The sequence below is a fragment of the Physeter macrocephalus genome, chromosome 10 (assembly GCF_002837175.3).
Source record: "Physeter macrocephalus isolate SW-GA chromosome 10, ASM283717v5, whole genome shotgun sequence".
NCBI lineage: Eukaryota > Metazoa > Chordata > Mammalia > Artiodactyla > Physeteridae > Physeter > Physeter macrocephalus.
Window position 1 is genome coordinate 36,866,106 of NC_041223.1, and position 26,418 is coordinate 36,892,523.

Genomic DNA, 26,418 nt, shown 5'->3' on the forward strand with positions numbered 1-26,418 from the left:
AAAGATATGGTGAGGAAGAAGATTGAAACTACCCACGAACGTGAGTCTTATGGATTTCATTTATATAAGTGCAATGGACTGAATGTTTGTGTCCCTCCCCAATTCATTCTCTGAAATCCTAATCCCCAATGTGAGGGTACTAGGAGGTGGGGCTTCTGGGAGGTGCTTAGGTCATGAGGATGGAGCCTCACGAATGAGATTAGTGCCCTTATGAAAGAGACCCTAGAGAGCTCCCTTGCCCCTTCTGCCGTGTGAGGACACAGCGAGAATATAACAATCTATGAACAGGAAGTGGGCTCTCACCAGACACCGAATCTGCTGGCACTTTGATCTTGAACTTCTCAACCTCCAGAACTGTGAGAAATAAATTTCTGTTGTTTATAAGCTATGTTATCCTGTTATAGGAGCCGAGACAGACTAAGACACCAAGTGATTCCCTTTCCCTGAGCACAGAAACTATAATCCATTTGTCCTCTGATCTAAAAGCAGACCACAGTGGTTTATGTTGCATTCTCAAAATGCTGCTCAACTCAGAAATCTAATATACTGACTTACATCAGCCCTTAAAATGGGGCATTGTCTGTCATCAGAGTTGGGGGATTCATTTCTCGATCAAAAGAAAAAAGGGAAACTTTGAAACAAATCTATTGTGTGCTTGCTGGACAGAGCCCAGGCCTTGTCCTCACCTCTGGCAGTGACTGGCCACATCCTGTGAGCAGGGCCAACCCAGACCCTCCGGATGTTGTGAGGTGCTTTTATCTGCACCTTGTCACAGATGCACTGAGTGACAGAACATGGAGTGAATGGTCTATTCTCTCTGTAGAGACAGAGTCAACAGTGTTCTTGTAGCACACTTGGCCTTACTTGCCTGAAGGAGAGTGAGGGCACCACACACACCCCCTCTGGCATTTCACTTCCCTCAGTGGACAGCCTGAGCTGGAGAGCCAGTGATAAGATAAAAGTAAAACAGAGACAGCGGATGTCAGGTTCTGAGGCGAAGCATTATTTTTAGAGCTTGTAGGTAATAGAGTAGCTAACCCTACGGGGAAAACAATTCCTCAATTTTTAAATTTGAGTTCTTGACCTAAGGTTTTGAATTTAAGAAATATGATAAAAATCTTGCAACCAGGTCTAGGTTGGGTCTACAGCATGAAGAAAGGAAGAAAAAAACAACCTGCTCACAAAAAGTAAAAAGTGGCAATGCATTTGAAGTAAATCCATAGGGTTTATATAATTTTTCTCTGAGTCTTGATGGTCCTTGTCCGTTCATTTTCACTAGAATGCTGGTGAGCAGAGAGCTCGTGAAAACATCATGGCCAGCAGAAACAGTTCTCAGCCACATTTCCACTGACCATGATTTTTTTCCTTCTTTCCTCCAGATAAATTTTCTGACTATATTCTCAGAAATGTATTTGGACATGACAATGTGCAGTTCTATGTCAATGGAGAAAAGTTTCTTGAGAACAGGATTTCATTCCATACAACCAGACAATACGATTAGGTATTGAGAACACCAAAATAAATGGGCCAGAGGCCTTATCCTGGAGAAACCTACAGTCCACAGGAGAAAAGAGTTAACAGCTATTGGTAGACCGTAATGGTCAAAAGTACAGACGTCATCAGTCAAGTGCAGGTTCAAATCTAACATTATTCACCGTTAAACCACTTACTTCATTTAGTCTCCATGAATTTCAGTTTCCTCATCTGTAAAATGGCATAGAATGGCCATGAAGATGAAATATTCCATAAAAAGCACTTATTACAATGTCAGCCTATTACATATTTGGTATATTCGAGTAATTATTATCATTATCATTGCAGCTCACTGAATTTCCTCATGCTTGGCCTCTACCTTCTATCCACTAACTGTTTCTCCTACTACTCATGTTTTTGGTCTGTTTATAAGAGCTGTCATAGACACTCATTTTAGCCACACAATCCCTGGTCCAAAATACATTGAGAGAATAGGGAGGAACACCCTGAATTGTGCGATGTATGATTGGCTTGTACCACCTCTGGGATCTTTCTGGGCCCAGAATCTTAAAAGTGAAGAGAAACTTAGAAATCTAGTAGCTAACCCTGTTTATAGTAGAGCTGTTACCTGCCACATCTTTGGCCGTCAACAGGGAGACAGAGTGGTGCTGATAGACAGCAGAGGTGCAAGGACTCAATACATCCAGAGGCACAGAAGGGAATAACCCTCAATACCCAAGGTAGGCTCCTAGACCCATCTGAGGCACAATAACAAAAATCCAGCCAGCTCCATCATCTGCATTGGCCATATCCTTTTGAAATACTACTGGGGAGATGGAGGTGCCCAGCTAAGCCTCTCAATCCTCACCTGCCCTTTAGCAAAGATGCTCTAGTAGAAAGACTTTGAAGACAACGAGGGCCATAGGATGTAATCTCTTAGGCCACTAGGGCTTGACCTATGTGCCTTGAGTTCCATTGCTGTGAAAAAGCTAAAACCATCTCACATACAGATGGCGGGTTTGATTGCCTGAAGACAGTGGTGTAAATGACACATTTTCTGTGTTTTTCCTGAAGACTAATTGCTCCCTGCACAGAAGCATTTTAACTATGTTAATTATCACCAAACCCATTACAAAACTCCTGGTGTCTGTGCATTTAAAGCAACTTTAACCAAGCTTGTTTTGTTCACTGGTCACTATGATTTCTCCTAGAATTACAGTGTTCAGAGCTCTGATTTATATTCAACACTGACCAAAAAGCCACCAAACCCTTCCAATCAGTGGGGATTCTAAACTTCTCCAGAGATCCCCTAACAGAGCAAGGAATAGAAACAGTATGTCCACCCAGATATCCCAATATGATTCACCAAAAGACTCTCCTTGAAAAGTATCTGATTTCTCCCTAATATATGGAAGATAAATAACTTCAAAGAAAACTTAACACATAAGACTTAATTCCCAGCCTCGAAAGTCAACACATAAACCACAGACACCATCAGACAGTTACCTGTGGAATAAACTTTATTTTCTGCCACAGAGGGACGGAGAAGAGTAAAGAGGGAGATACGGGGCAGTAAAGTCTTGCAACCTTGGACACTCTCCCAGGCATCCTGGGGCTTTGCTTAGGCTGCTTTGTAAAGGAAAATTAATGCTCAAAACAAGTTTATCATTTATTGAGTATGTACATATTAATAATTCTCTTTTTAAAAAAAGTCTATGAAGGGCATAAGATGAGGGATCCTTTGATAAAATGGCACCAGAATTCACTGACCAGAGGACACGGGTCTCGTCCACATAACTGCAGGGCTATTTGTCACTACACAAGACTCAGTGGGCTGCCTACCCGAGCTGCTATCTGCCTAGACACAGCCTTTCCGGGGCCAGGTGCAGGCACACACACATCAAAGCCCGCCTTATCTCCGTCCCTGCTTCTTATCTTCTGCGGATAAACAAGGGCTCCAGCCCCGGCTCTCAGGCCAAGTCCCCTTCACACATGCATATTCAACGGCACACCGAGTCCGCATTCCTTCCAGAAGTACAACTTCCTCCCAAGTAAAGGGCACGCTTTGCCTCAGGGAGGATGGTGACCTCCACCCTGAAGAAACAGTCCTCCAGCAATCTATCTTTTCTTCCAAACCCACATGTTTTTCAAAGTAACCTTGACCAGATCTTTTCTCGATTGGAAACCACTCCACGAACCAGAAAGGAATCAAGCAGCCCAGGAAATAAGCCTCAGCTGATCCCAAAGGTGGCCGATCAGGCAGTTACAAAAGGAGTCGCATTCTTTGCTTGGTTATGCACCTAAGAAAGGGCACTGCCTCCACTAGGTCATGGGAGGACTCAAGAAAGAATCTGAAAATTGACAGGAAATAAATCCATCCTTTACCTTTCCCTACTGAGCCCAACAGCCCCTCCACGTCTCTTCATTGGAAGTTTTGAAATCAAGTGAAAGACTTTCTTGGACGACAGCCTGGAGGATTTGACTCTTTCCCATGACAAATATGCCTGATGGGTTTAGCTTTAGGCTCTGGGTTTTCTCTTCCCTTACAGAACAATCTTTTAAAATGCATTTATACACATCATCTCAATAGACTCTCATTCCAAGAGAGATAGCTAAGGAAACATTATTATTACTTTTAGGTTAACAGTGAGAAGTAGACACAGATGAAGTCAGAGCTGTCCTGATGTTGCTGGGAGGGACCCTCTCACTTCTGGTTCTTTTGTTACCGGCAAAGCCCAACAACAATTCCTGGGAAATAAAAATAGAATCCAGGTAATAAAGTCTAACCTTTTGTTTTTCCTTTTCCTTTGTGCTTGGTCTAGTTTCACTTGCTCACAGGGTGCCGCGTGCAGAGGGCGTGCCCCGGCCCTTCAGACCAGAGTTCCCGGTGACAAAAGGCTGCATTGATACCGCATTCGTGGACCTTGCGCAGAAGCACTGCGCTCGACACCGCAATTCAAGATGGCGACGGGCGTGTGCAGAGACGCTGCCCGCCCCGCCCCCGCTACCTGGAGCCCCCGCAGCAAAGCGGCGCCTGAGCCAGTGACCGACCCGTGAGAGCTCCGCTCCACCCCCTTCCCCGGCCAGAAGAACCCAGTAAAGCAGCCCTCATCACGGCCTGTCAGGGAGGGCGTGGACTCTAGAGCGCGAGCTCTCACCTCACCAGTCTCTGATCAAAGAATAAAACTGTCCTTTGCTTCTGAACCGAACTTGGTCTCTTTCTATTAGCTCAAACGACACTGGGCAGGAAGATGCTTGTTGGGGCCCAACTAGAAAGGGTCGGTCACACTTTGTTCTTGCCATGTTCCACATGTGTGTTGCAATGATGGCTTCACATTTGGACTGTCCTATGTTGTTTGACATTGAGCTAAGCCATCTGCGACAGTGGTTGTCTCCAGGGCAGGGAGCTGGGTGGCTGAGGCACCCACTGGGAGGGAAAGAGGGGAGAGGGATACTTTTCACCGGGTATATCCTTTTAAGCTGTTTTGAATTTTAAACCATGTAAACTTATTGCCTATTCACCAAATTTTAAAAAAAATGTTTAAAGGACTGTGGAACTTTATAGAACACAGAGGAAGCATGAAAAAGGTAACTGTAGAGCTTTATAGGAGGAAACATGAACATTTAAAGAAAATGGTTAAGGGATGAAAAGAAATATACACTAAGGGACTTCCCTGGCAGTCCAGTGATTAAGACTCCATGCTCCCAATGCAGGGGGCACGGGTTCGATCCTTGCTCGGGGAACTAAGGTCCCACATGCCCCACGGTGCAGCCCCAAGAAAGAAATATACACTAAAGGAGAAAATTTTTCAATTCTTTTAAGACTGACTATATCTCCCAGCCTATCTCCCCACCATTCCTAACCTCACCAGTTCCTCAGCAAGAGAACAGTATTATATTGAAAGCGGCACAGTCTAGCTTTGTGTTTGATATTTTTGCTTGTTTTTTTTTTAAGTGCCAGAGTTTGGAACTCAGAATATGATTTTTAATAGTGTAACAAAAATTAGCTTAACCAAAGACTATGTAAATAGCTTCTCAGCCCAAGAAACAGGCTTTTTATCATCTTTTTGTCCAAGGTGGTTGGTATACATCAGGTATTCAGTAAATGTTGAAGAAGCAAGAAGGGAATGATAGAGGGAGGCGACTGGAGAGGAAAGAAGGATGACAAACAAATGCCCTCCCTCTCATCCTCGTTATTGACGGGTTTTTAAAGGGTCATCAGAATTTGGTGATTCAAAAAAAAAAAAAAAAAGACTGTATGCTCTGGGTAGGCTACTTCAAGAAGATGGGAAAGACAAGTGCTCGGGGTTCTGAACCATTTTCCTTCAGGGAACACTCCAGGTCTTAGACATCAGAACAATGGACCCCAAGGCAAAGCTCTGAAACAAGCAAGTGTTTGAATCACAAACCGTTTTTTTTTTTAATGAAAGTTCCTTGAGGTTGATCAATAAAATATCCTTTATGTCTACTGCTAGGATTTCAAAATCATGACACTTCAACAGCTCATTTGTCTTGGAGTGAAGAAGCAGCTCCCGGGGACAGGGTTTGTGTTTGTCCTTGGAAATAAGGACAAACAAGTGCCGGCAACTCAAGAGTCTTGATTTTTGTCAGCTTGCTCTTCTGCAGGCTTACACCGTCAGCACTGTGTGAAGAGTGAAACCAATAAAAAGCATCTCCCTCAATGCAGGAGGCCAACTCAAGACTGTTTCTTGGCTCTGAAGCAAGTGTCTGTCAGTCAGGGTCAGGGAGGTTTCTGCTGCATTTAGGTGGGAAATCTTTCACACAGTGTAACTGGGAGCCTAAGAAGGGAGCCTAAGATGAAGAAACTGAGGCTCCCAGGTAGTAATGCTTTGCTTCAGGCCGCCTTAAGTAAGTGGCTTGCCCCACTGAGCGGTCATTAACTGAGACCCAGAACCAAGAAAGGAACAGACCCTAGAGCAGTGGCAAAGCCACAAACTCCACCACCATAGGACCTTTGTCAAGGAAGTCAAGCATCTCAGCCACAGGGTGCCATTTTGCAAGAAGCTACAACTTCCTAAAGAGCCTTGACAACAGCATAAAGGGAACGATCATCATAGGGAGGGAACTTCTCCCAGTTCAAGCCCAGACTCTGTAGAAAGGCATGTAAGTCCTTTATGATCTGGCCCTCATTTCCTCTCCAGCTTCATTTCTTCTCTTCACCCAACACTTTTAGTTTCGCTCCAAGTATCTGAACTACTTGAATTGTTATCCAAATGTGCTTTTCCCTCTGCCTGGAATCTCCCTCTCGCCCTCATACAACCTGACGTCAGCTGGCAACTTGCATTGCTTCTTCTTCAGGAGTCTACTTAGATGTTATCCTCTCCCACCCCTTATATTTTAAAATGCAGATTTTATGATTATTCAAGTAAGCTGAGACCAACAGATCAGAATATGATTGCCATTGAAAAGATAGTTTGTTCCTCAAAGTTCCCAAAAGAGAGCATGTCTTGCCATGCAGGGGCACACAGGTTGGTCAGAAGGCAGAGGGGAGTGAGGGGAAAATGTGGGCAAGAGCCTTTACTGGGGTTCCCACAGGAACAAACTGTAAAGTAGGGTAAGCAGGCTTGGGATTGGCTAGTTTGAATAGTTTCAGAGGGCTCTGGGGTGTAGGGTCTGTCCCTAATTTTCTGTATCTGGCCCTTGAGTGATTATGACATGGGAATAGTGGCCCAGAGTGTAAGGGGCTGAGAGAGGACGTAGGGGTATATGAGCTCTGAGCTGCTTAGTCTGCATATGAGAGACACACTAGCAGGCGAGTCCTCTACCGCCTCTAGGAATTGGCTGGCCCTGGAAGGAGCAGTCTCTCCAAGATCAGCAAGGTCCCACATGTCAAAATATCAGAAACACATGGCTAAGACACCCTATACTATACGAAGTGGTTGAATGCTCCTCTTATATTCACCATGGACTAACGCTCTGGTAAGACTGGCGACTATTTGAATTGACTACTTACCTCCTTGTTTACTACCACTTGTAGCCCCACTGACTATAAGCTCATTGAGCACAGGGGCTGTGTCTTTTTCATTGCTAAGAATGGCAACAAAGTATACAGAGATCAACTTGATAGGCTTCAAGGTCTAACCCTTGGTTCTGGTGCACTAGGTGACATCACCTGCTGCAGGACTGAGTCTCCTGGACCACTCACAGCTCGTGGAAATGTATCATGTCTTCTCCAAGAAGCCTTGCTCGTTACACAGCACTCATCTTGCCCTTCTTTCCTCAGGAACCCACTTAGCATCATGCAAGTTCCTCTTTTCGGGTTTAGAAGCCAGACTGCAGGCAAAAACAAAGTTCTGTTGTTTTCAGGTTCTTGATCTGTTTTTCCAAAACTAAGAAAGAAAACAAGCTAACAAAGGCATAAATCAAAAAATAAATTTTTATTCTCTATTTTGCTCCAAAAGATAAGACTGTTTGTAGAATTAAATGTCAAGGGATCTTATGACATTTCCTGGCAGAATTTGTGTGAAGCTTTCGACCAGTTAGTTTAATCCAAATTAGTAGGAGCTTCAGAAAAGGTTTTTGGCCCGTCCTCAGCTGGGAAGAGATTTTGTCATGAACTCCGCCAAATGCATAAGTATATATAAAAAGGGAGTAGAGGGAAATTGGGATTTTGGCCCAACTTTTTTTAATAACGAAGAAACAAACAAAACCCCCAGTTTAATTAAAAATTTCCCCATTCTGGCCTACCCTGTAATTTTTATGTTGCTACCCAAAAGTTATTACATAGTTACTTAAAAAAGAGAAAGGGGAAGTATTTTTAATTTTAAAGGATAAGGAGAAGAGGAAAAAAAACGCTTGAGTTTTTCTTTTTCTACATCCAGAGTTCAAACAGCAGTGGCCTGTGTTTCTTTAGCAGGTTTGTCTTAGAGGCAACTAACAGCAGCCTATCGGTTTTTAAAGTTCTAATTCTACGATGAGGCTCACTGATGTATACAACAAATGGAGTGCATGCACCCATCCAGTCGTACAGAAGCACATCACCCCAAAGCCAGTGTTGCTCTCTGCAGCTGCTAGTAGTACAACGTAGTAATTTCATCTCATTAGTAACTCGAATATAAATTTCTTGTAATAACTTTGGAATTGCCTGATCCAGTCTCATGGGTATTGGGTGGTGCCAATTCTCTTTGCTAAACATACCGGGGGGACATGCAGGGGGACAATGCAACAGAATGAACCTTAGCGCTGTATGGGGTATCTTAACCCAGTAGTTCTTTGTCTCATGCAGGGATCTTCTGTTCCTCACGTTTATAATCACTATCCAGCTTTGGCCTTGAATACTCAACAGCCTGCTGTGCAGGTCTCCATGCCTGTTCCATAGGCTTCTCGTGTTCAGGATGTCTGTCCGATGCTAAACACATCCTCTTTCCACTACTTTCTATTCCAGTTTGTGTCACGCCATCCATGCAGTCACCCAGTTGGAACCCTGGACATCATCCATTACTCATTCCTGTGCGCAGTCAATCACCAGGACATGCTCATTTTATCTTCTTAATATTCTCCATTCAATCTTTACTACCACTGCTCTAGTTGAGATCCTTACATCTCTAACCTGGATGGATGACTGCAACAACCTCTGACAAACGTCCCAGCTTCTAGTGTATCTCTCCCTTCACTCCAAACTATTACCACTGGAGTGGTGGTGATAGACCAAGCCTGATAATATCTCCTTCCCACTAAAAATCCTGAGGTAGCTTCCGCTCCTCCCCCAGAGCAGAGGGAGACAAGGTAGAAACCCCTCCTGCCATAATCTCTAGGCTTACTTTGTTGATTCCCAGGTCACACATCACCCTTCAGTGATTCTAAACCACATGTAGCTCCCCTACACACCATGCTCTTTCTATGCCCTGGCATCAACCACTCACCAGCAGGCAAGCCTTAGAACATGTATAATAGGGAAAATAGAGTAGCACATATGACTGCTACAGGGAAAAGCAGTTACCATTAAAATAAAATAGAAAACAATTTTTGTTTACATTTTTTGGGATCTAGAGGAAAATGTAAGGAGAAGAAAATTAAAGATAATAATCCGCTGAAATATTGATTTTCCGGCTTCAACATCAATAATAAAGCATACTAGGTAGAGGAGTCCTTTTGGACCGGATTGTCACAGCTCCCTCTTTGGTGCTGGTTTTGGAAACCTTCCCAGCCTGAGACTCAAGCTATTAATCAACAACTGTCTCTGAGTTGAAACCCACCAACTAAAAGACTTAGGTGTCTGACAAAGGACAAAACACTGCACTAGTCAGAGCCAACTCTGGAGCAATGTACTAAGCCTTTCTGAGAAGGCTTGGTAAATGACTGCCAGAGAAAACACAGAACAATGTAGAGAAAATTTCCAAAGCTCAAAAATTCCAGATGCCTGTGGATGGTAGGGAGCTTGATACCTTGACTATCAGCCCATGGTTGAGTGGCTTTTGCAGTGAAAGGTGTAATACCATTGTCATACCAAATGGTCCAGAAAGCCAAACATGTGACACGAATTAGTCTCAAGGGCCAAAGTGACGTGGCTGGAGTCAACTGAAGAACAATACTGTAACCCGAGAAAGTGCGAACAGCTCTGAGAGTGGGGCAAAGATCTAAAATACTCCATCTGCCAGAAGCAGGCTGGACAACACTCCATGCAATGTGGTCTCCTTCACCACAAGGCAATCAGGTCTACCTTTGGCAGGCGTCACAAGTCTGGCAGCAAATGGTTAACTCTGCATCAGAAACATAGTCCTTTACTTTGTGTCCTGTCTATATAATGGTGGATGCGCTGCCATGTGTGGGACAATGATGGATCCAGGGAACAATGACGGCAATCTGGGTGGTGCCAGCCCAACCAACAGCTTTATTCTAGTCGGTCTCATCAGAGAATGACCCAGACAGCTCTGTCAGCAGCCACAGTCTGTTTCCACTGTTTGCAGCCCCTAAGGAAGGGTATCTTTAATCAGCTAATCTGTGGTTTCCCAAGTGGCAGAACAAACCGTAGGTCATTAGCAACAGCCTAAAAGTCAGTAAAAATATAACAGGGCTCAGCAAAGAGGGTATTGGCTGGAGTTATGAGAATAGCTTTTTCTGCCCATGGACCAACCAGGCCAGCCACATCCATTTTCAGGTCTGTGTACCTGGCGCTGAGATCGAGCAGCCACAGCAGTCCAACACCACTGGGTTTCAGTTTGGCCAATCCATCAGTGAACGAGGCAGAAGGCATTTAGAGGAATCTCCTAATTGTAACCTAAATGTATTTTTAACCCATCCTAAATGTAACCTTTATGAATCAAGGGCACCATTGAGCCACTCCCTTTGTTTCAGGCCGTGGAATGGGGGGTAAAACTTTCCCCAAACGGATAGCTGCCACCTTTTCATCTAAATCCAAGATGCAACAAGGGCTAAGCCAGCTGCATTCTTGAATATACCAATTCCATTGGACAAGTGAGGCTTGTTGGGCCCTTCTATCTTGGTAGTTGTGAGTCTGTTTGATCCACTCCACTTTGGAAGTATCAGGCTGGATGGCTCAGGTGTTCAGTTTTGAAAAACGCCCAGTAGTCAGCTAATAGTTAGCAGACTATTAGCTAGAATAGTTTTCTTCCCTTTTCAGAAGAGGGAGGAGGCAGGGGAGGTGGAGACACTATCTTTATCTTTCAAGGGTGCTCACACTCCACCAAAAGACGGTCTACGATGCAGGGGGTCAGTGCCCCCTTTAGTAAGGTATACAGAAACGAAAGGCATCTATGGAGAATTGTCTCCCAAGAGGTAAAAACTATAGAAAAATAATGCAAAAAGAAGTTTTGCTGTTTGTGCTGGAAGCACTCAGACTTGTGGTGAGATACTCCAGTCCATGATTTATAAATAAACAGATATTAAAGAGGTTTTACAGATTTTTAAAGCTCATCAATACCAGCTCGGACCATCCTGATCCACTTCACAAATGTACAACACATTAGATACAATACTTGGGCAGCCCATCAAAGCCCAACCCAAGTACCATTTCATTTCCAATTTTAATTTTCTCCTCAGCCATTTAAAAAATCTGACTAACTTCACACATAAGCCCAGCTAATCTCCACTGCTGGATGTTAGACAAAATAGAGTTCTTCTGATAAGCCCTCAGGAGAAAGTCAGGAAGGCTTGATTAAAGGAGAGATTTTAAAGTCATAGAGGTCAAAGCAGATTCCTTTTTAGGTGATTCAGTTTGGCATCACGGCGATATAATTATCTTAGTAAGAACATTCAAATTCTAGAAGAAAAATATACTAAGCACGTCCTAGTATCCCAAGAAATAGGGCTAGCAGTTACATAAAGTGAAGCTGGCTTATCTTAACATTCATCTTTTAAGCCTATTTTGTTCCATGGCCCAAGCTTCTTAAGAGACTGCCATGAGAATTTAGCCTCCATCCCCCTAAGAGCCTGTCTACAATGGCTTATAAAGCAAGGGATAAGAGCCAAATTCCAGGTTGGCCTCAGTTATGTCTAAATGTCAACTTGCTTATCCCACATAGTGAAACATATGAACATCCTGAGGCAGACCTCTATTAAGGGAATAGAGTCAGGTTTGCCCAAAGGACATCCAGGAATGTGCTGTCTCCATGATTCTATGGCTAGATAGAATCACAGATATGTTTATCATTCCATTACAATTCTTTACACTCTAGACCCTATGTTCTTAAACCACTCTGTTTTAGAGACGCTCTCAATGTTTTAGTAAAGTACAAACATCATCAGTCTAGTGTTATTGTGTCCATGTGTATGTTCTGGATTAAGGCATTTTTTTTTTTTTTGGTTTGTATTACAAACCACATTACTTGATAAATATCTGAGAAAAATAGGAGTGGGTGAGTTGGAAATCAAAGTAGACTTCGCTTAGTCTATGAATACAATCCTTCTAAGACAGAAAGATTCTTACAAGTGTTTTGTTTTCTAAATAACTTTATAATGGAGAAAACCCACGCTCTTGTAAAAAGAGCCAAAGTCCTTATTCTGGTATAATTTACTCCCTTTTGGTCAAACAGGCAAATCAACAATAAGGTCATCAATATTCTCAGCAACACCAACCTCCATTTCTACCCCTATGTTCCATTAATGAATTTATGCAGGGCAAGTGCCTTCTTTAGTATTAGAACCATGAACATCAGCTTAGTTCCACTGTGGTTTTACAAGGGAGATTAGAATGGTGTAGAAAGATCATTTCCCGCAAAAAATGTCACCTTTGATTTTCAACACATCATGTTTTATTACATATCTCTTTGGATTAGCAATACTTGATAATATTTCCAGCATGGGTTAGTTCTCTTAACCCAAAAGGACTAAGGCCTTTGATTCAAGAGTTAGATTTGCTTATATTGGCATCTAGATAACACAAACTTAACATCTAATTTCCTGATGTTAAAAAAAAAAAGTCATCCCTGATTGTTTAATTATAACAGTATAAAACATATTACCTTAAAAGTTGTTTCTGTCCCAAACTTTTTTTTTTGAACCCGTGTCCCCTGCATATCGGCAGGCGGACTCTCAACCACTGCGCCACCAGGGAAGCCCCTGTCCCAAACTTTTAAAGCACATTTTTCATCCAATAATGTAAACACATTCACTACAATGCATTTGGTATGTTAACTCATACTCTACTTTTCCCTACCAAACTTGAAATAAAGTTCTTTAGTTGTAATCACCATTCTTCTTAAATATGTACGGTATATCAAATTTTAAGTGAGTTTCCACCATAAGGAAATAATGGTAACACTGACTTACCTCCCAGAGTTTAAACAGTTTGAAGATGTTTCATTGCTCAATCTCTGTACTTCAAGAATTAGTCATAAGGAAGTTAGTGGCGAACAGGCCTAAACCTGGGTCACCTTGGGCAGGAAGTGGCTAGAAATTTGTAGCAGATTTTAAACTTTTTAAAATCTGTTGGCCACTTTGGCTAAATACCCCAAGGACCTCCTATTCCACTATTCCTTTCCAGCTATCACAGCAAAAAAAAAAAAAAAAAAAAAAAAAAAAAAAAATCCACCAGAATGGATGGGAAGGAGGTTACTCATGATGAAACACCACCAAGACGGTTACATCCATAACCATCTGTATTTTACGGATGTTTTAATATATGCCAGAAGCAAAATTATAGAGTCTGTCATATTATAAACATTAAATAGGCCAGCCCACAGACCACCTAGGGTTCGCTCACAGATTACACTGTAAATTCATACTACAGGACTACCTAAAATGTAGGCATTTTGCTAGGTGATATTCCTGCTGGTAAGTGCATGAGGAATACACATAAAACTAAAGTAATCCTGGAAATGATCTTCTCCAACTTATGCAGAAGTAGTAAGATCCTGATGCCAGAAAATAAAGTCTCTTTTTTTAGAATAAGAGGACGTGTTACCTGCACTAACATCAAAATCGGTTAAAAGTGATCGGGTTTCTTTTTCACTTCTGAGTACCAACCTTAAAACAACTGCACAAATTCACACTCTGAGTCCAGTGACATTTCAGGAATGGGAGACTGAACTTATCGATATATATGAAAATAAACCTCACAACAATGACGAATTAAAGATTAGAAGGCCTCCACTAATGGTAATAAGAAATAATTTGAAATATATTTTTTTAATGTTGGATAATTTTTAAGAACAAAGTGACTAAAATTAATGTTGCAACTTTTCCAGATCTAATTTGGAACTAATTTGGACTGATTTTTGTGACAACCAAAAAATGGGGCAAGGCTAAAATCTCATTCCAAATTCAGTCAGCTACAAAGTTTCAAACTCACCGCCCATATAACCTCAAAAAATTTTAAATAAGTCAGTTTACAACAGAAATACTGAAAATAAATCATCCTTGAATACTTTTAGATTTTCCCCAGTGTACCACAAATCACATCCAGAAACCCAAACAAAACAATCACTGAAATGTTTGAGATCTGCTGCTGAAATTCAGAGCTGCAGGACAAGAAAAGGAGGGAGAACTAAGCGGATGGCCTGCTCTCTCTCTCTGCTTGGGCAGCACTGGTCTTCTGAAGGTCCTAAGCTATGCACGTTCAAATTGTGAGTCCATAAAAGCCAGCAGTAACACTAAAATAATAATAATAGCATAAATAAAAATAGGCTCTGGTTAAAGAGAGAGGATTCATTTACTGCTGTCCTGCTGAGGTACTTTGACCACCGAGAGCAGGAAAGCTATTAGCATCCTGAATTAATGGGTAGAGTGGTTTTCAAACAAGATATTTTCATGATGGACACAATGTGGACTCAGCAAAGTTTCTCCTTCAAGAAAATACAGCTTCTATTTCAAAGAGCTCTGATTAGACTTAATACCATTAGGGAACCATCAAGGATTTGTGTTGTTGTTACTGCTTTTAACTATCAGTTACTTTCTAAACCAAAAATTGTGGGTAGTTAACTTGACCGACAGTCAAGGTTTAGGAATGCAGAAGCAAATCCAAGGTACAGACGAGCTTCAGATGTGGACAGGCCTCAAGGAGTTTGGAATCTTTTTAGGTTGTCAGGTCCTAGCCTTTCTCATCATCACCATTATCATTGTGATTACTTACTTGCCTGGGATTTATAAATAAAAATTCATTTCCTTCATCACATCCCCTCCGTATACTACACGATTTTAGGAATCCTCAGTAAGCTTTATTAGTGACAATGTAAAACAATCACAATCGAAAACAAAATTAAACAAGCCTACCTAATGAATAAATTCTCAAACACTATTAATGCCTATAACATATCCAGCAGATATCTGTTTAAAAAGTCAACACCATTTGTAAATTAATTACCAAAAATATAACTGTTTTCAATTTCTATAACACTTGAAAGCATAAATATAAAGTTCAAATGGCCACATACAACAAAATAGTCTATAAAACAAAGCTAACGTTAAAAGAATTGTTCAGTTGACTTTATAGCATTTATTTTGTTATATAAAATTATTTAAAACAGTACATTTTCTGTAACATACATGAAAGTTCACATCCAGATGTCTTTTCTATCAAATCCTTATTCTTTCTCCATTGTCAAAATCCTAATTTTCACTCCTGGCTAGATTTTTCTTCCTTGGCAATTCTTTTTGTTACCCCACTGAAATATTTCTCACGGAAGGAATTATGACCTTGGTACGGCAGAAAGTGATCACTCAGCAGATGTGAATACTGGTCCCGGTTCTGGTTGGTTGGAAAATACAGAAAATAAAGATGTTTGAGTTATTTCTTTCGTTAGCCTGCAACCAAAGCAGTCATTTACTTTAAGCAAAATCTCACTATCTCGTACACATTTGTTTTCCTTTATTACATGAACAAGAAATACACCACCACTTTATATCTGTATCATGCTTGGGTATCCAAAGTGTTTTCACTTACTTCACCCCATCTGATCCACACAACAGTCCTCTGCACAGAGAAGACAAAAACATTTACTGGGAAAACAGAGACCCAGGGAATGCAAAGAGAATCATCCAGGCAACTCGAGTTGGGACAACCACCTGCATCTTCCGATTCCTAGTTCAGCACAAACTGAAACCGTCTTTGACTATAAGAATCATCAAGCAAGGAAGCTTCTACTCCAATGGTGTACAACAACAAATTACTACATTTGTATGATGTCATACAGATCAGTAAAACTGTCTGGGGGTACATGCACGTTCAGTTAATGAAATAAACTATTCCTGGCAACTTGAAGTAACCTCAGTAGATGAAGATACAGGATAAACAAGTGATTTTTCACACTTTTAGACTTCAGAGACAGGTGAGGACTAGTGCTTAGACTGACAGTTGGAAACTAGAAATAATAACCTGGGATAAAATGTCATGTTTCAGCTTAGAAAACTGAGGATAAGAAGACTGACAGACAACATTGAAACATCAGCTTCTCAGCCAATTTCACTAGCCACCTTAAACTGTGAAAAAAAATCTAATTAGAAATAAAATCTCATTTCCCATGCATTTCTGTTAATTCATATTCAAATGTACAGGGATTAATGTGATTTTGAGAATAGGTGGGAGACATAATTAGAAAATATGAAGCCTAATTATTTATCCTGGTTTCAGTATCAAAATGATATCTACAAATATATCTGGAATATAACAATCCTCAAAATATTTTTGTGTTTTTCCTCATTCCTGTATGAGATGAATACTTTCATTCTCTTCCTCACATCTAATATTAATAAAAGCCCAGGTTTAGCCAAAATAAAATTATGTTGGCTGATTTGTTTATTCAGAAACCATTTTTCCCCAGAATGTTTTTTTTCTTAATTACACAAAAAAATAAATTACTAAACATGCCCAGATTTCCGGATTCATTTAAAAAGAAAAAAAGTGGCTATTTAAATTTTATGGCACTAAGTATACCACAGTTCCAAATTCCTGCAAGCACGTGAAAGCATGCCAATGGTTACTAACTTCAGGCTATATAATCCCCAAAAGATAAAAAGTTAAAGAATACCAAATGAAAGGTAGTATTTATGGGGTATTTATTATGGGCCAAAAACCATCCTAAATGCTTTACATGCACTATCTATAATATAAACTCATCAGCTCTAAGAGATAAGTACACTATTATTACCATCTACAGATGAGGAGTTATTTAAGAGTACAGGCCCAAGATAATACAGCTGGTAAGTGACAGAGCTAGGATTTGAACACAGGTCTACCAGACCCAGGGACTACACCCTTTAACTATAACATAATGAGGTTTTTTTCCCCCAAAAGAGCTAACTCTTTCCTCAACTCAAGAAGCAGGAGTATCTCTGGGAATAGACATGTGATGAACAAAGGCTTCCCAGAAAGGAAGAGACCAGGATCAGAAATGCTATTAACTTTGTCCTAGTAACTAAGAGGATTATTTCAACGACACAAAATTTTCATACTAGAAGGAGATATAAGGAGCCACAGGATGCCTGAGGGATACCATAACCCTAGCAGTACTGTCGACTGGACAGGTGGACTCAACATCCACATCTCCAGACCGGACCTGGGAGAGCAGCAATACAGGACGATGGTCCAGCACTTAGCGTTGCCTTGTGCATGCCAACTTTTATCAGAAGTCTGACTGAAGAGTCATAGGAAAGGAAGGGACTTGCCATCATCTGCTCTTCCAGGCGTTCTACATTCTGTCCTTATATCAAATAAGATCACTAGAAAACTTGCCTACTTTCTGAACTACATTGGCTTAATCCTGGCAGAAATACCTTTACTTGGTTATATGTAAAGCTATGTCCAGATGTCACATCTCTCCTGCTACATTACTTCTCACAGCTCTTTGCATCATTCTCCACCCAGTCATCAAAATCAGAAACCTGGGTCAAATCGCTCTCCCTTTTCTTCTCACATTAAGTCAGTCCTAAAATCTTAGATTCTGCATCCTAAATTTCTCAAATCCACTCCTCCTCTTCATCCATAACTCCAGTACTACAGTTTAAGCCTTCCTCATCTCTCCTTGCTTTTTTTCTAAACTGCCAGTTGCCTTGACTTTGTGGGTCCCTCTCTATTCTCCATAATGGGATCAAATGCAACATATTAAAATGCAAATCTAATATCCCAGCATTCTGGCTAAAATCCAAACAGGTTCAAACTTTCCCCAATTCTGAGGTTTTTCCCTTAACATTTGGGAGTGGGATGCAATTGCACATCAGTTTGCTGAATGTCTTCTCACTTTCCTCTTCTGTACAAGAGGGATCAGAACACTGTCAGGCAGTGAGATCCTTCCCAGCTTTGCCTTCTGTCCTCTCTTCTCCCTGTGATTCCTCTAAGCCATGCAAGAGCACCTCTACATCCCAAAATGCACTGCAGACTACTTCAGTGAATGTCCTGGGGCTGCAGTGGTGTGACAGGACAGAAATGTGTGATCCCAGAGTGCTAGCTTAAAAGGGAGAGGCATGGTAAGACAGCAGAAGAGCGGGATGGCCCGGGGACTGACTCAGGCTCAGTTACTTGTGTGCCTAACCCACCTAAACTGCCAAATACGCACCTCACTGGGGGAAGCAGGAGAGAAACGCCGAAGCACAATGGAAGGTAGGTATCCTCACAGACCAAAGTGGGAGTTTAACCAAATAGCTTGTCTTTGACTTAAAGGGTATATATAGGACAAACTGAGGATGAAGAAGAGACTATAAAGACCAGAGGCAGAGATGGAGAATGAACAGCAGAAACCTGGAAAACCCAAAAGTAATGATTAAAACCTATGCCAATTAATGTTTATCAAGAAAACATATACTACCTATGGCATTCTTTATCTAACTAGTTTAGACTTCAAGATTCGCTCAGAACATATAGTAGTAAAAGCAAAATAAGTCCCTAACAGACCATATATTCAGTGCTACAGAGACCCAGTGACAAAGAAATACATGCTACGGGAAAAGTGGGGAAACACTATTAACCTTCAAAATGCAACCTCTGGGGGCTGGGGGAAATCCTATTTATCTCCCAGGGAGTAGAGAAGAATCAATGTGAGGTATGTGTTTGGGTCCTATACTGGAACGCCTCCTTCTATAAGACTGATTGCCCCCTAATTGTGAACTAAGACATTCATAACAAAAACTCCTGGAGAACCCAAAAGCTCCAAATCCCTTGTGCAGCCAGGGACCTGGCAAGAGCCGTTCTATTACTAGCAACGTTAAGTCCTGCTTCGGGATAAGCCAGACACTCCAGAGACACTGGCTACCATTTTCATCTAAGTGGAAAAGATATGGTTCATAAAATGTTCCACATAAAACATTCAGTACATTTATGGTCCACATATTATTACATACATATCATATATGTAAATATCATTACCTATGAACAATACACATTTAACATATACTCTGGTCCTTATGAAAAATACCATTTGCTGCATTCAGAACTTATGTTACCTTGATGCTGAATAAAATGGCAAACTCGCTATTTTTTTTCGCTCTTTTCCCTCTCTCTTTCATCCTATCTTTAGTTTAGTTTACCAGGGCTCACACTTGAGATGATGATATTCAACTCAACATATTTTTCATCACCTTTTGATAACTCTTCTCTGTTCACATTCCCTGCCCATCTCAACCAAGAATATCTGCAGATTTTTTTTTTCAACTCAGTATCTCAAAGGCCAAGGGTTTACTTAAAAGGAGAAGAGTATCCTCAAGCAACACAACCCTTGATAACCCTCACTAACTCAATCTTGCCCCAATGTTTGATTTCTGGTTTCTCGAACACTTCCAAATCTGTCTATCACTATATCAGTCATGACATCATCTATGTATCATAAAACCTGAGTTCTGCCAATCTTTAGTAAGCAAGAAATACTTCATGGAAAATAAAAATACACAAAGAATTAGGAAATGCCAAGAAAGAAAACTATGGCAATGAAAGATTACAGACCACCTTTCCCAAATTTCATAACTACTGGTTAAATTTTGGCACATGGCAAGTACTTAAGGAAATATGAATAAAATATTGAGATTGTTGATTATAATATCTACTGTTTATCATTTTTATAACCAGAAATCAAGAATTTCTGTAGGAAAATCTGTGCTAGCTACAGATGGCTACATAATGGAAATAGACAGCTTTCAGACCTATCACTTAACTTTGTAAGACAAACAGCAATTGTAAATATGACAAGAAACATACAAGTTCTGATTCAAGAAAGCAACTGATACGTATTTGCAACTATGTGTTTTACATAAGTGAATTATTTAATTTTCTGCATCTTTTCACAGCAGATTATTATCTAAATTTTGCAGATATGGAAAGAGACTAAAAGAGTTTAAATAATCTGCCACAAGTCACACATCTAGTAAGCAGTATTTCCAGAATTGTAGACTAGAGCAGACTTCAAAGCTCATGCTTTTTCCATCACACTTTTTTTTTTTTTAAAGTAGAAATTACATCAAAACAATGGTTAAAGAGTTAACTTCCCACATGGTAGATTAGTGGGTCGTTCAAAATGGAGTTTGACATTTAGAGGACATTCTTCACAGAACAGCAACATTATTTGGTAGCACATATTTCAGATCTAAACTTTTAGACAGAACCCCTTTAACCACTGTCCCACCCAGCCAATTTCCTGTCCTATCAGTACTGCTAATTCTAAACATAAACCACTCGAGGAATTTTAACACACTTGCCAAAAAAAATCAAAGGAAGCTTTACAATTGGTAGTGTACTTTTATGTGTACAGTGCCCTCTGCTGGCTGAAGCAGATAAATCCTTCTTTACAGTATTTCCTGCTGTGGATAAAGATAGTTTAAAGCAGAGCTGACCATCATGCATCCGACAGTCAGGAGCACTCTGTTTCCCTCACTGTCTCTAAGTCCCGACTGCTGTAAACATCTAGAGTTACAGAGCAGCAACGTGATGCCCATTTTCCTTCAGAGGGCACTGGCATTTATTCACACCATTTCATTTTTAGAAGAATAGTGTGGAAATATACAAATACATATTTACCTTAGTGACTGTAAAGTGTATCATTGTCACTTATGTCCATTTGCAAATTATTCTCGAGAAAAATAAAGGAAAAGTACATAAACTAGACCTTATTCAAGTTAATCTTTGTTTTTACAAATAACTCTACATCAAAAGTAGAGCATCAAAAAGAACACAGGAGACATTAAAAGGAAAGTACTTCAGCCACTTGTAATTTAATAAATGTTAATCTAAAGGGGAACAACTTCTCAAGAAAAGAAAAAAAACTATGTTTTGCAGTTACATCTGAAGCTGACACTTTGAATGGAACTAATGACACTCTGGATTACACCGGGAGAATACATGTATGTAAGAGCGTCCTGAACATCATAAAACTGCTCAGACTTTAAAGAAACTAAAGTTGACCACTCCATTTAGGTAAAACTATCCTTCTAATTACTGCCTTCTCGCAGAAATCTGCCATTCTTTGTTATCATCTCCTCCTCAAACAGAAGGAAGGTGTTATGATTTTCCACAGTATGGCGATTCAGCTGCTTTTTTGGTTTGCTTCTCATGAGAAATGAGGCCTAAGTATGACGGGATTAAAATGTTTCTGTACCACTGACTTTTGAGGAGTGATATCAGGGTAATGATAAAATTCAGTGTATTTTGAAACAGAAAACTTTTAGCTAGCCTTAACTATCTATTCCTACTCTTCTTTCAAATGGATGATTTAAATGCTGTTGAATTTGATTGTTTTTATTCTAGAGGGGCCCAAAACAATCACTGAACAATTACTATTCATTCCATAAATATTTACTGAGTGGTGAGCAAAACAGTCAAGCTCCATGAATTCAGAGTTATATACTAGCGGGAACAGACATTAAACAATGTATACCCAAACATGTATTTACAAACCATGATTAAACACTGGGAAGAAAAGGGTACTATAAGAATATAAGGAGACACCTAGTTAGATGGGGGAGAAGAGAATGGATAAGAAAGGCTTCCCTAAGGAAGTGACATTTATCTGAGACCTAAAGGATGAATCAAATTTACTCATAGAAAGAGACGAGAAGAAAGCATTCTAGGGAACACACTGTGTTCTAGGGAACACAATGAGGGAGGAAACACAATGTGAAAAGACTCAGACTTGAAAGAGGTAAGTACATTCTGGGAGCTGAAAGCAGGCTAGTGTGGCTAAGGCTTGCAAAACTAAAGGGAAGGTGGCACAAAATGAAATTGGAGAGATAGGCCAGAAGTCTAAGATCAGGCCGGCCTGAAGGTTATGTGAAGGATTTTGAATTTTAGTCTAAATTTCACAGAAAGTTATTGATGAATTTTAAGCAGGGGAGTTTCACTATCTATTTACATTCTGAAAGATATTCTGGCTACTGTACAGGAAACGTAATGGTAGGAGAAATTCCAGAGGCAGGGAAACCAGCTGGAAGACTACTGCAGTAGTCCAGGAAAGCGGCACTGCACCATGTCCTTTGGGAAGTAGGGAGGAAGGATAAAAATACACGTACCTACTCAGCTACCCCAAGCCAGATTTCTAAAAGTTATCCTTAACTCCTGTCTCCCTTACCCCAATTATTCAATTAGTCATTAGGTCCTGCCACATCTACCTCCCCTGAAGCTCTCAATTCCACTGTCTCGCCCACAATCTCCAGTTTCTACCTTTATTAGTTGACAGCCTCATCATCTTCACATGACCATGCCAGAAGCCTCCAGGCTGGTATCACAGGCATCTTTCCATAATAAAAACTTGCCTGCATGTTAAAGCCCGGGTGACCTTCCTAAAACAAGAACTTCTGCCACTCTCCTAACTCACATTCCTCAGGGCTTGCCATCACCCATAGGATAAACTTGAAACTCTTTGGTATGTAAAGACCTTAAACACTAGGCAGGCCTTTGGTTTTCCACTTCTCAAGCCACTCCTCCCCACATACTTAGTATTTCAGTCATGCTTAAATGTCTAGGGTTCCCTGAATGCACCATAACCCCTCTCATGTCTCTGTACCTTTGCTGAAAATGTTGGCCCCTTGACTCACGCACCATCTCCTCGGGTAGGCGCTCTCTGGTGTTCACAGAGCAACGTGCACTGATCACTACAGAACCAAACACGTTATGCTGGAATGGGTTGGGTCATCATTTCTCCCACATGCAAGTTCTCTAAGGATAAGGACTGTGTTTTATCAGTCTGTTCTGTCTCAACACATGACACAAATGGTCCCATAAACACATGCTGAGCGATGAAAGCCATGGCTTTCCCCTCAGGGAACATGCAATCAAATCAGAAAAAGAAAACATACAAAAATATGAAAAATACATGAATGTAAAAATCAGTAAAAGACAGTTTTCTTTCTCATTTCTCATACTACCTTTTCCATTCACTCTCAACAAAAACTTGCATCCTTCTTTACAGAGAAAAAAAAGGAGTCACCAGGTATGAATTTTCTCAACTTCCTTGTCCCCAGGCCCCCTCTACTACAAGCTGGATCCCCTTGCTTAACTCTACAGTCTGTCGCATCACTCCCAACCCACATTCTAACTGAAGCCAAAATTCTCTCTCACGGTATCCCTTTACTGCCAAAAGAGTTACTTTCAAAGAATCCCCCAACAATATACCTAAGAATAATCATCAATTTATAAAAATTACTGTTTAAAAACAAGAGCTTTCGCCTAGAAAGGTGTCACTTTGGGGATGAAGTTGAAAACCATCTGGAAGAAAACCAAATGGCTTCTATTTTAATTATAGGTCAGGTTTAAGTTGTCCTTTCACTTACTGACAGCTCCTGATAATGAGATAATGATTTCTTCTACCTCACTAGTATTAACCTTAAGTCATTTATATTCTCAAAGTGGCAGCAGTTTATACAAAACAGCAGTTTCACTGCAAACACTTGAATACAAATGGCTTATGAAACTTATTCTATGATAAGTGGAAACCAATGATGCTGTCATCGTAAGTAAAAGCCATCAAACTGGTGATGCTCACCTAATTCTGTCGAGGATTCATGAAACAGATTAAAGGTATAAATACACATTCTTTAATAAGGTGAGAGGAAGAAGGCAAAGAGATGGAAGAGGAAAACAGTGAGTAGATTTTCCTTCATATAATCAGCAGAGAGTGAAAATGAAATGTAAATGACAGTGCTGAACGTAATGGACCTCAGTTCAGCTTCAGGGTAATTATCCATGTCCGGCTTTTGTTTAAAAATCCTGCTCCCCTTATCAAAGCTTCCCAGTGTTCTACATCTGGTACTGGACAGTAGCTATAGAAACCACTTGTGCTAAAGTTATACAACTATAAACAGCACTAGGCCATTTCCAAACCAAGGACAAGCAGGTCAAAAGTCTGGCATCCAATACTATTAAGGAAAAAAACCCTCTAGCACTATTCCTAATGGGAGCAAGGTAAGGGTTGGAAATCTTCATCCCTAAACTAGGTATTTACATATAACCTGTACTTGTAAAAAGTTTAATTACTCTGTAAGATATTAAGTTACCTAAAATTTGTTAAAATATTTTAATATATATAAAAATCTTTATATCTAGAGCTCTGAAAATGAGTGACATCTAATGATTGAACTTTGACATCTGGCACTCAACACATAATTTCTTTCTAACTAAAAAAAACCATCATGGGTATTTGTGCTATCATGATGATACAGAACTATGAATACTTTCTACATACTCTCCACTAAAACCTATAATTCCATAAAATTCAAAACTTAACCTCAAACATTAAAATACAGGCCAACACAGGGGATAAAAATGTAATGACTACTTATTAGTTACTATATCTAAAAGTCAATTAAAGTTAAGAAGAACCTTACTTACCCTAAGCAGCAGAGGATGAGTAACAGACCAAAACACGTATAGACATGAACACACATACTCTTGCTTTAATTTGGAGACAATTCATCTCCTAGGTGACTTCTTAAAATCATCAACAATCCATTAGAAGAAAAATTAATTAAAATACACATGCATTTATATATGTAAACATCAAAAACAAACAAAATTATTTTGCTTAGGGATGAATTCGAGAGTGATAATATTACAAAGGAAAATAAGGAAGTGATTTCCATAAAAGTCAGATTAGTGGTTATACCTGCAGGAGGAGCTGTTTATGATCAAAAATAGCCACAAAAGGGGGTGCTCCAATACTCCGTAATTCTGACCTTGGTGGTGGTTACAGAGATGTTTACTTTATAATTATTCATTAAACTGTACCCTTTAGGTTTTGGGCAAAAAAATACACATTAAATCTCAGGGTTGGGTTCTTGGTGGGTCATGGAGTGAGAAGAAGACACTAGTTTGTGTCTGAATTTGAAAAACACTAGAAAGATAGTTCTAAATTAAATAACCATTTGATTAATAAATAAAAATACAAAAAATAGAAAATGTGTCATTTGAAAATTATTAAAAAAGCTCCAGAGGATAATGCTGACTATGAACATAAACTTCCCATTTCCCTAAACCATTCATGCCTTGGACTCCTAGATCATACTTTATATTTTGCAACTGACCTCTGCCTAAGATTCTGTAACAGCAGTTAAAGACTGTTTTACTGCCATGGTTTGAAAATATGAGCATTAGAGCTGGAACATTAAGATGGATGCTCTCTCTGCCTTCAGAGAACTGCTTTTTCCTGCAAATAAAAGAGTCATATCCAAATAGCATCATAAGTAGAAGGATCCAGGTATCTTAAATGATTTCTTCTTGGAGCTAGTAGGGGATAGACTTTTGCTTTTTCTTGGTTTACCGGCAATAGTAATTTAAAACTATTATGATAGCATTAATTTAACAAAAAATCCAGTTTGGCAAAAGTCATTTAGTTGCAGAAGTATAAAAGAAAAAGTCAAGTGATGACTTTCTAAAATTTAAATTCAAGGAAAAGTACCATTAACAGCAAAAGTGATTCATTCAGAACTAAGTAGATGGCATGATCCTTAAAACTGAATTAATACAATATGATACGCAGCATCAGGCTTCTTTCTGTTTTTATAAGCCTTTTAAAAATATCTCAAGTTGAAATATAATTTATAAATAATGCAAATAGCTTCCTTCTGATTTCTAATGCAAAATAATTTAAAAGAGTCTCTCTTTCTCCATCTCTCTCCCTTGCCCTCTCTCTCTCACACACACACACAGAGACACACACACAGACACACATTTTGATGGTAATGAATACTGTATTGTACTACGACCTAGACTTAGTTCATATCCAACTATCATGTTCTGACCTAGTGTCACCCTGTCTTATTTTTCTCACTGATAAATGAAGTAGCATCTACTTCCCACCAGGCATGTTATAAGATTGAAATACTTCATACCTAATCTCTAATCTTTCATAGTTCTAATCAAAAGGAAAATACCCAACCATCCTGGCAAGAGACAGGCAAAAAACAAAGTATTTCAGAAAGAAAGGTCAACAGGAAGAGACCACCTTTAATTCAAATGGCTGCCAAAGGAAAAAGAATTGACAACATCGATCCTGGGAAAGGATAATGCATAATGGAAACAGGCACAAGCATTATGTCAGCAAAACACCAGTTTATGAT

At 40.0% G+C, this 26,418-nt stretch overlaps 1 protein-coding gene across 5 annotated transcripts in view; it reads right to left on the bottom strand.

Moving 5' to 3' along the window:
* Positions 1-15,351: 15,351 nt before the first annotated feature.
* The window catches only part of TRMT11 (tRNA methyltransferase 11 homolog), a 61,676-nt gene continuing 50,609 nt past the window's right edge, over positions 15,352-26,418 (bottom strand). For all 5 annotated transcript variants that reach the window (XM_007130683.2, XM_055087516.1, XM_024122659.3 and 2 more), the window contains one exon: positions 15,352-15,637. In XM_007130683.2, coding sequence (XP_007130745.1) covers positions 15,506-15,637 — 132 coding nt within the window. In that variant the 3' untranslated portion in view covers positions 15,352-15,505. The remainder of the gene's footprint in view (positions 15,638-26,418) is intronic.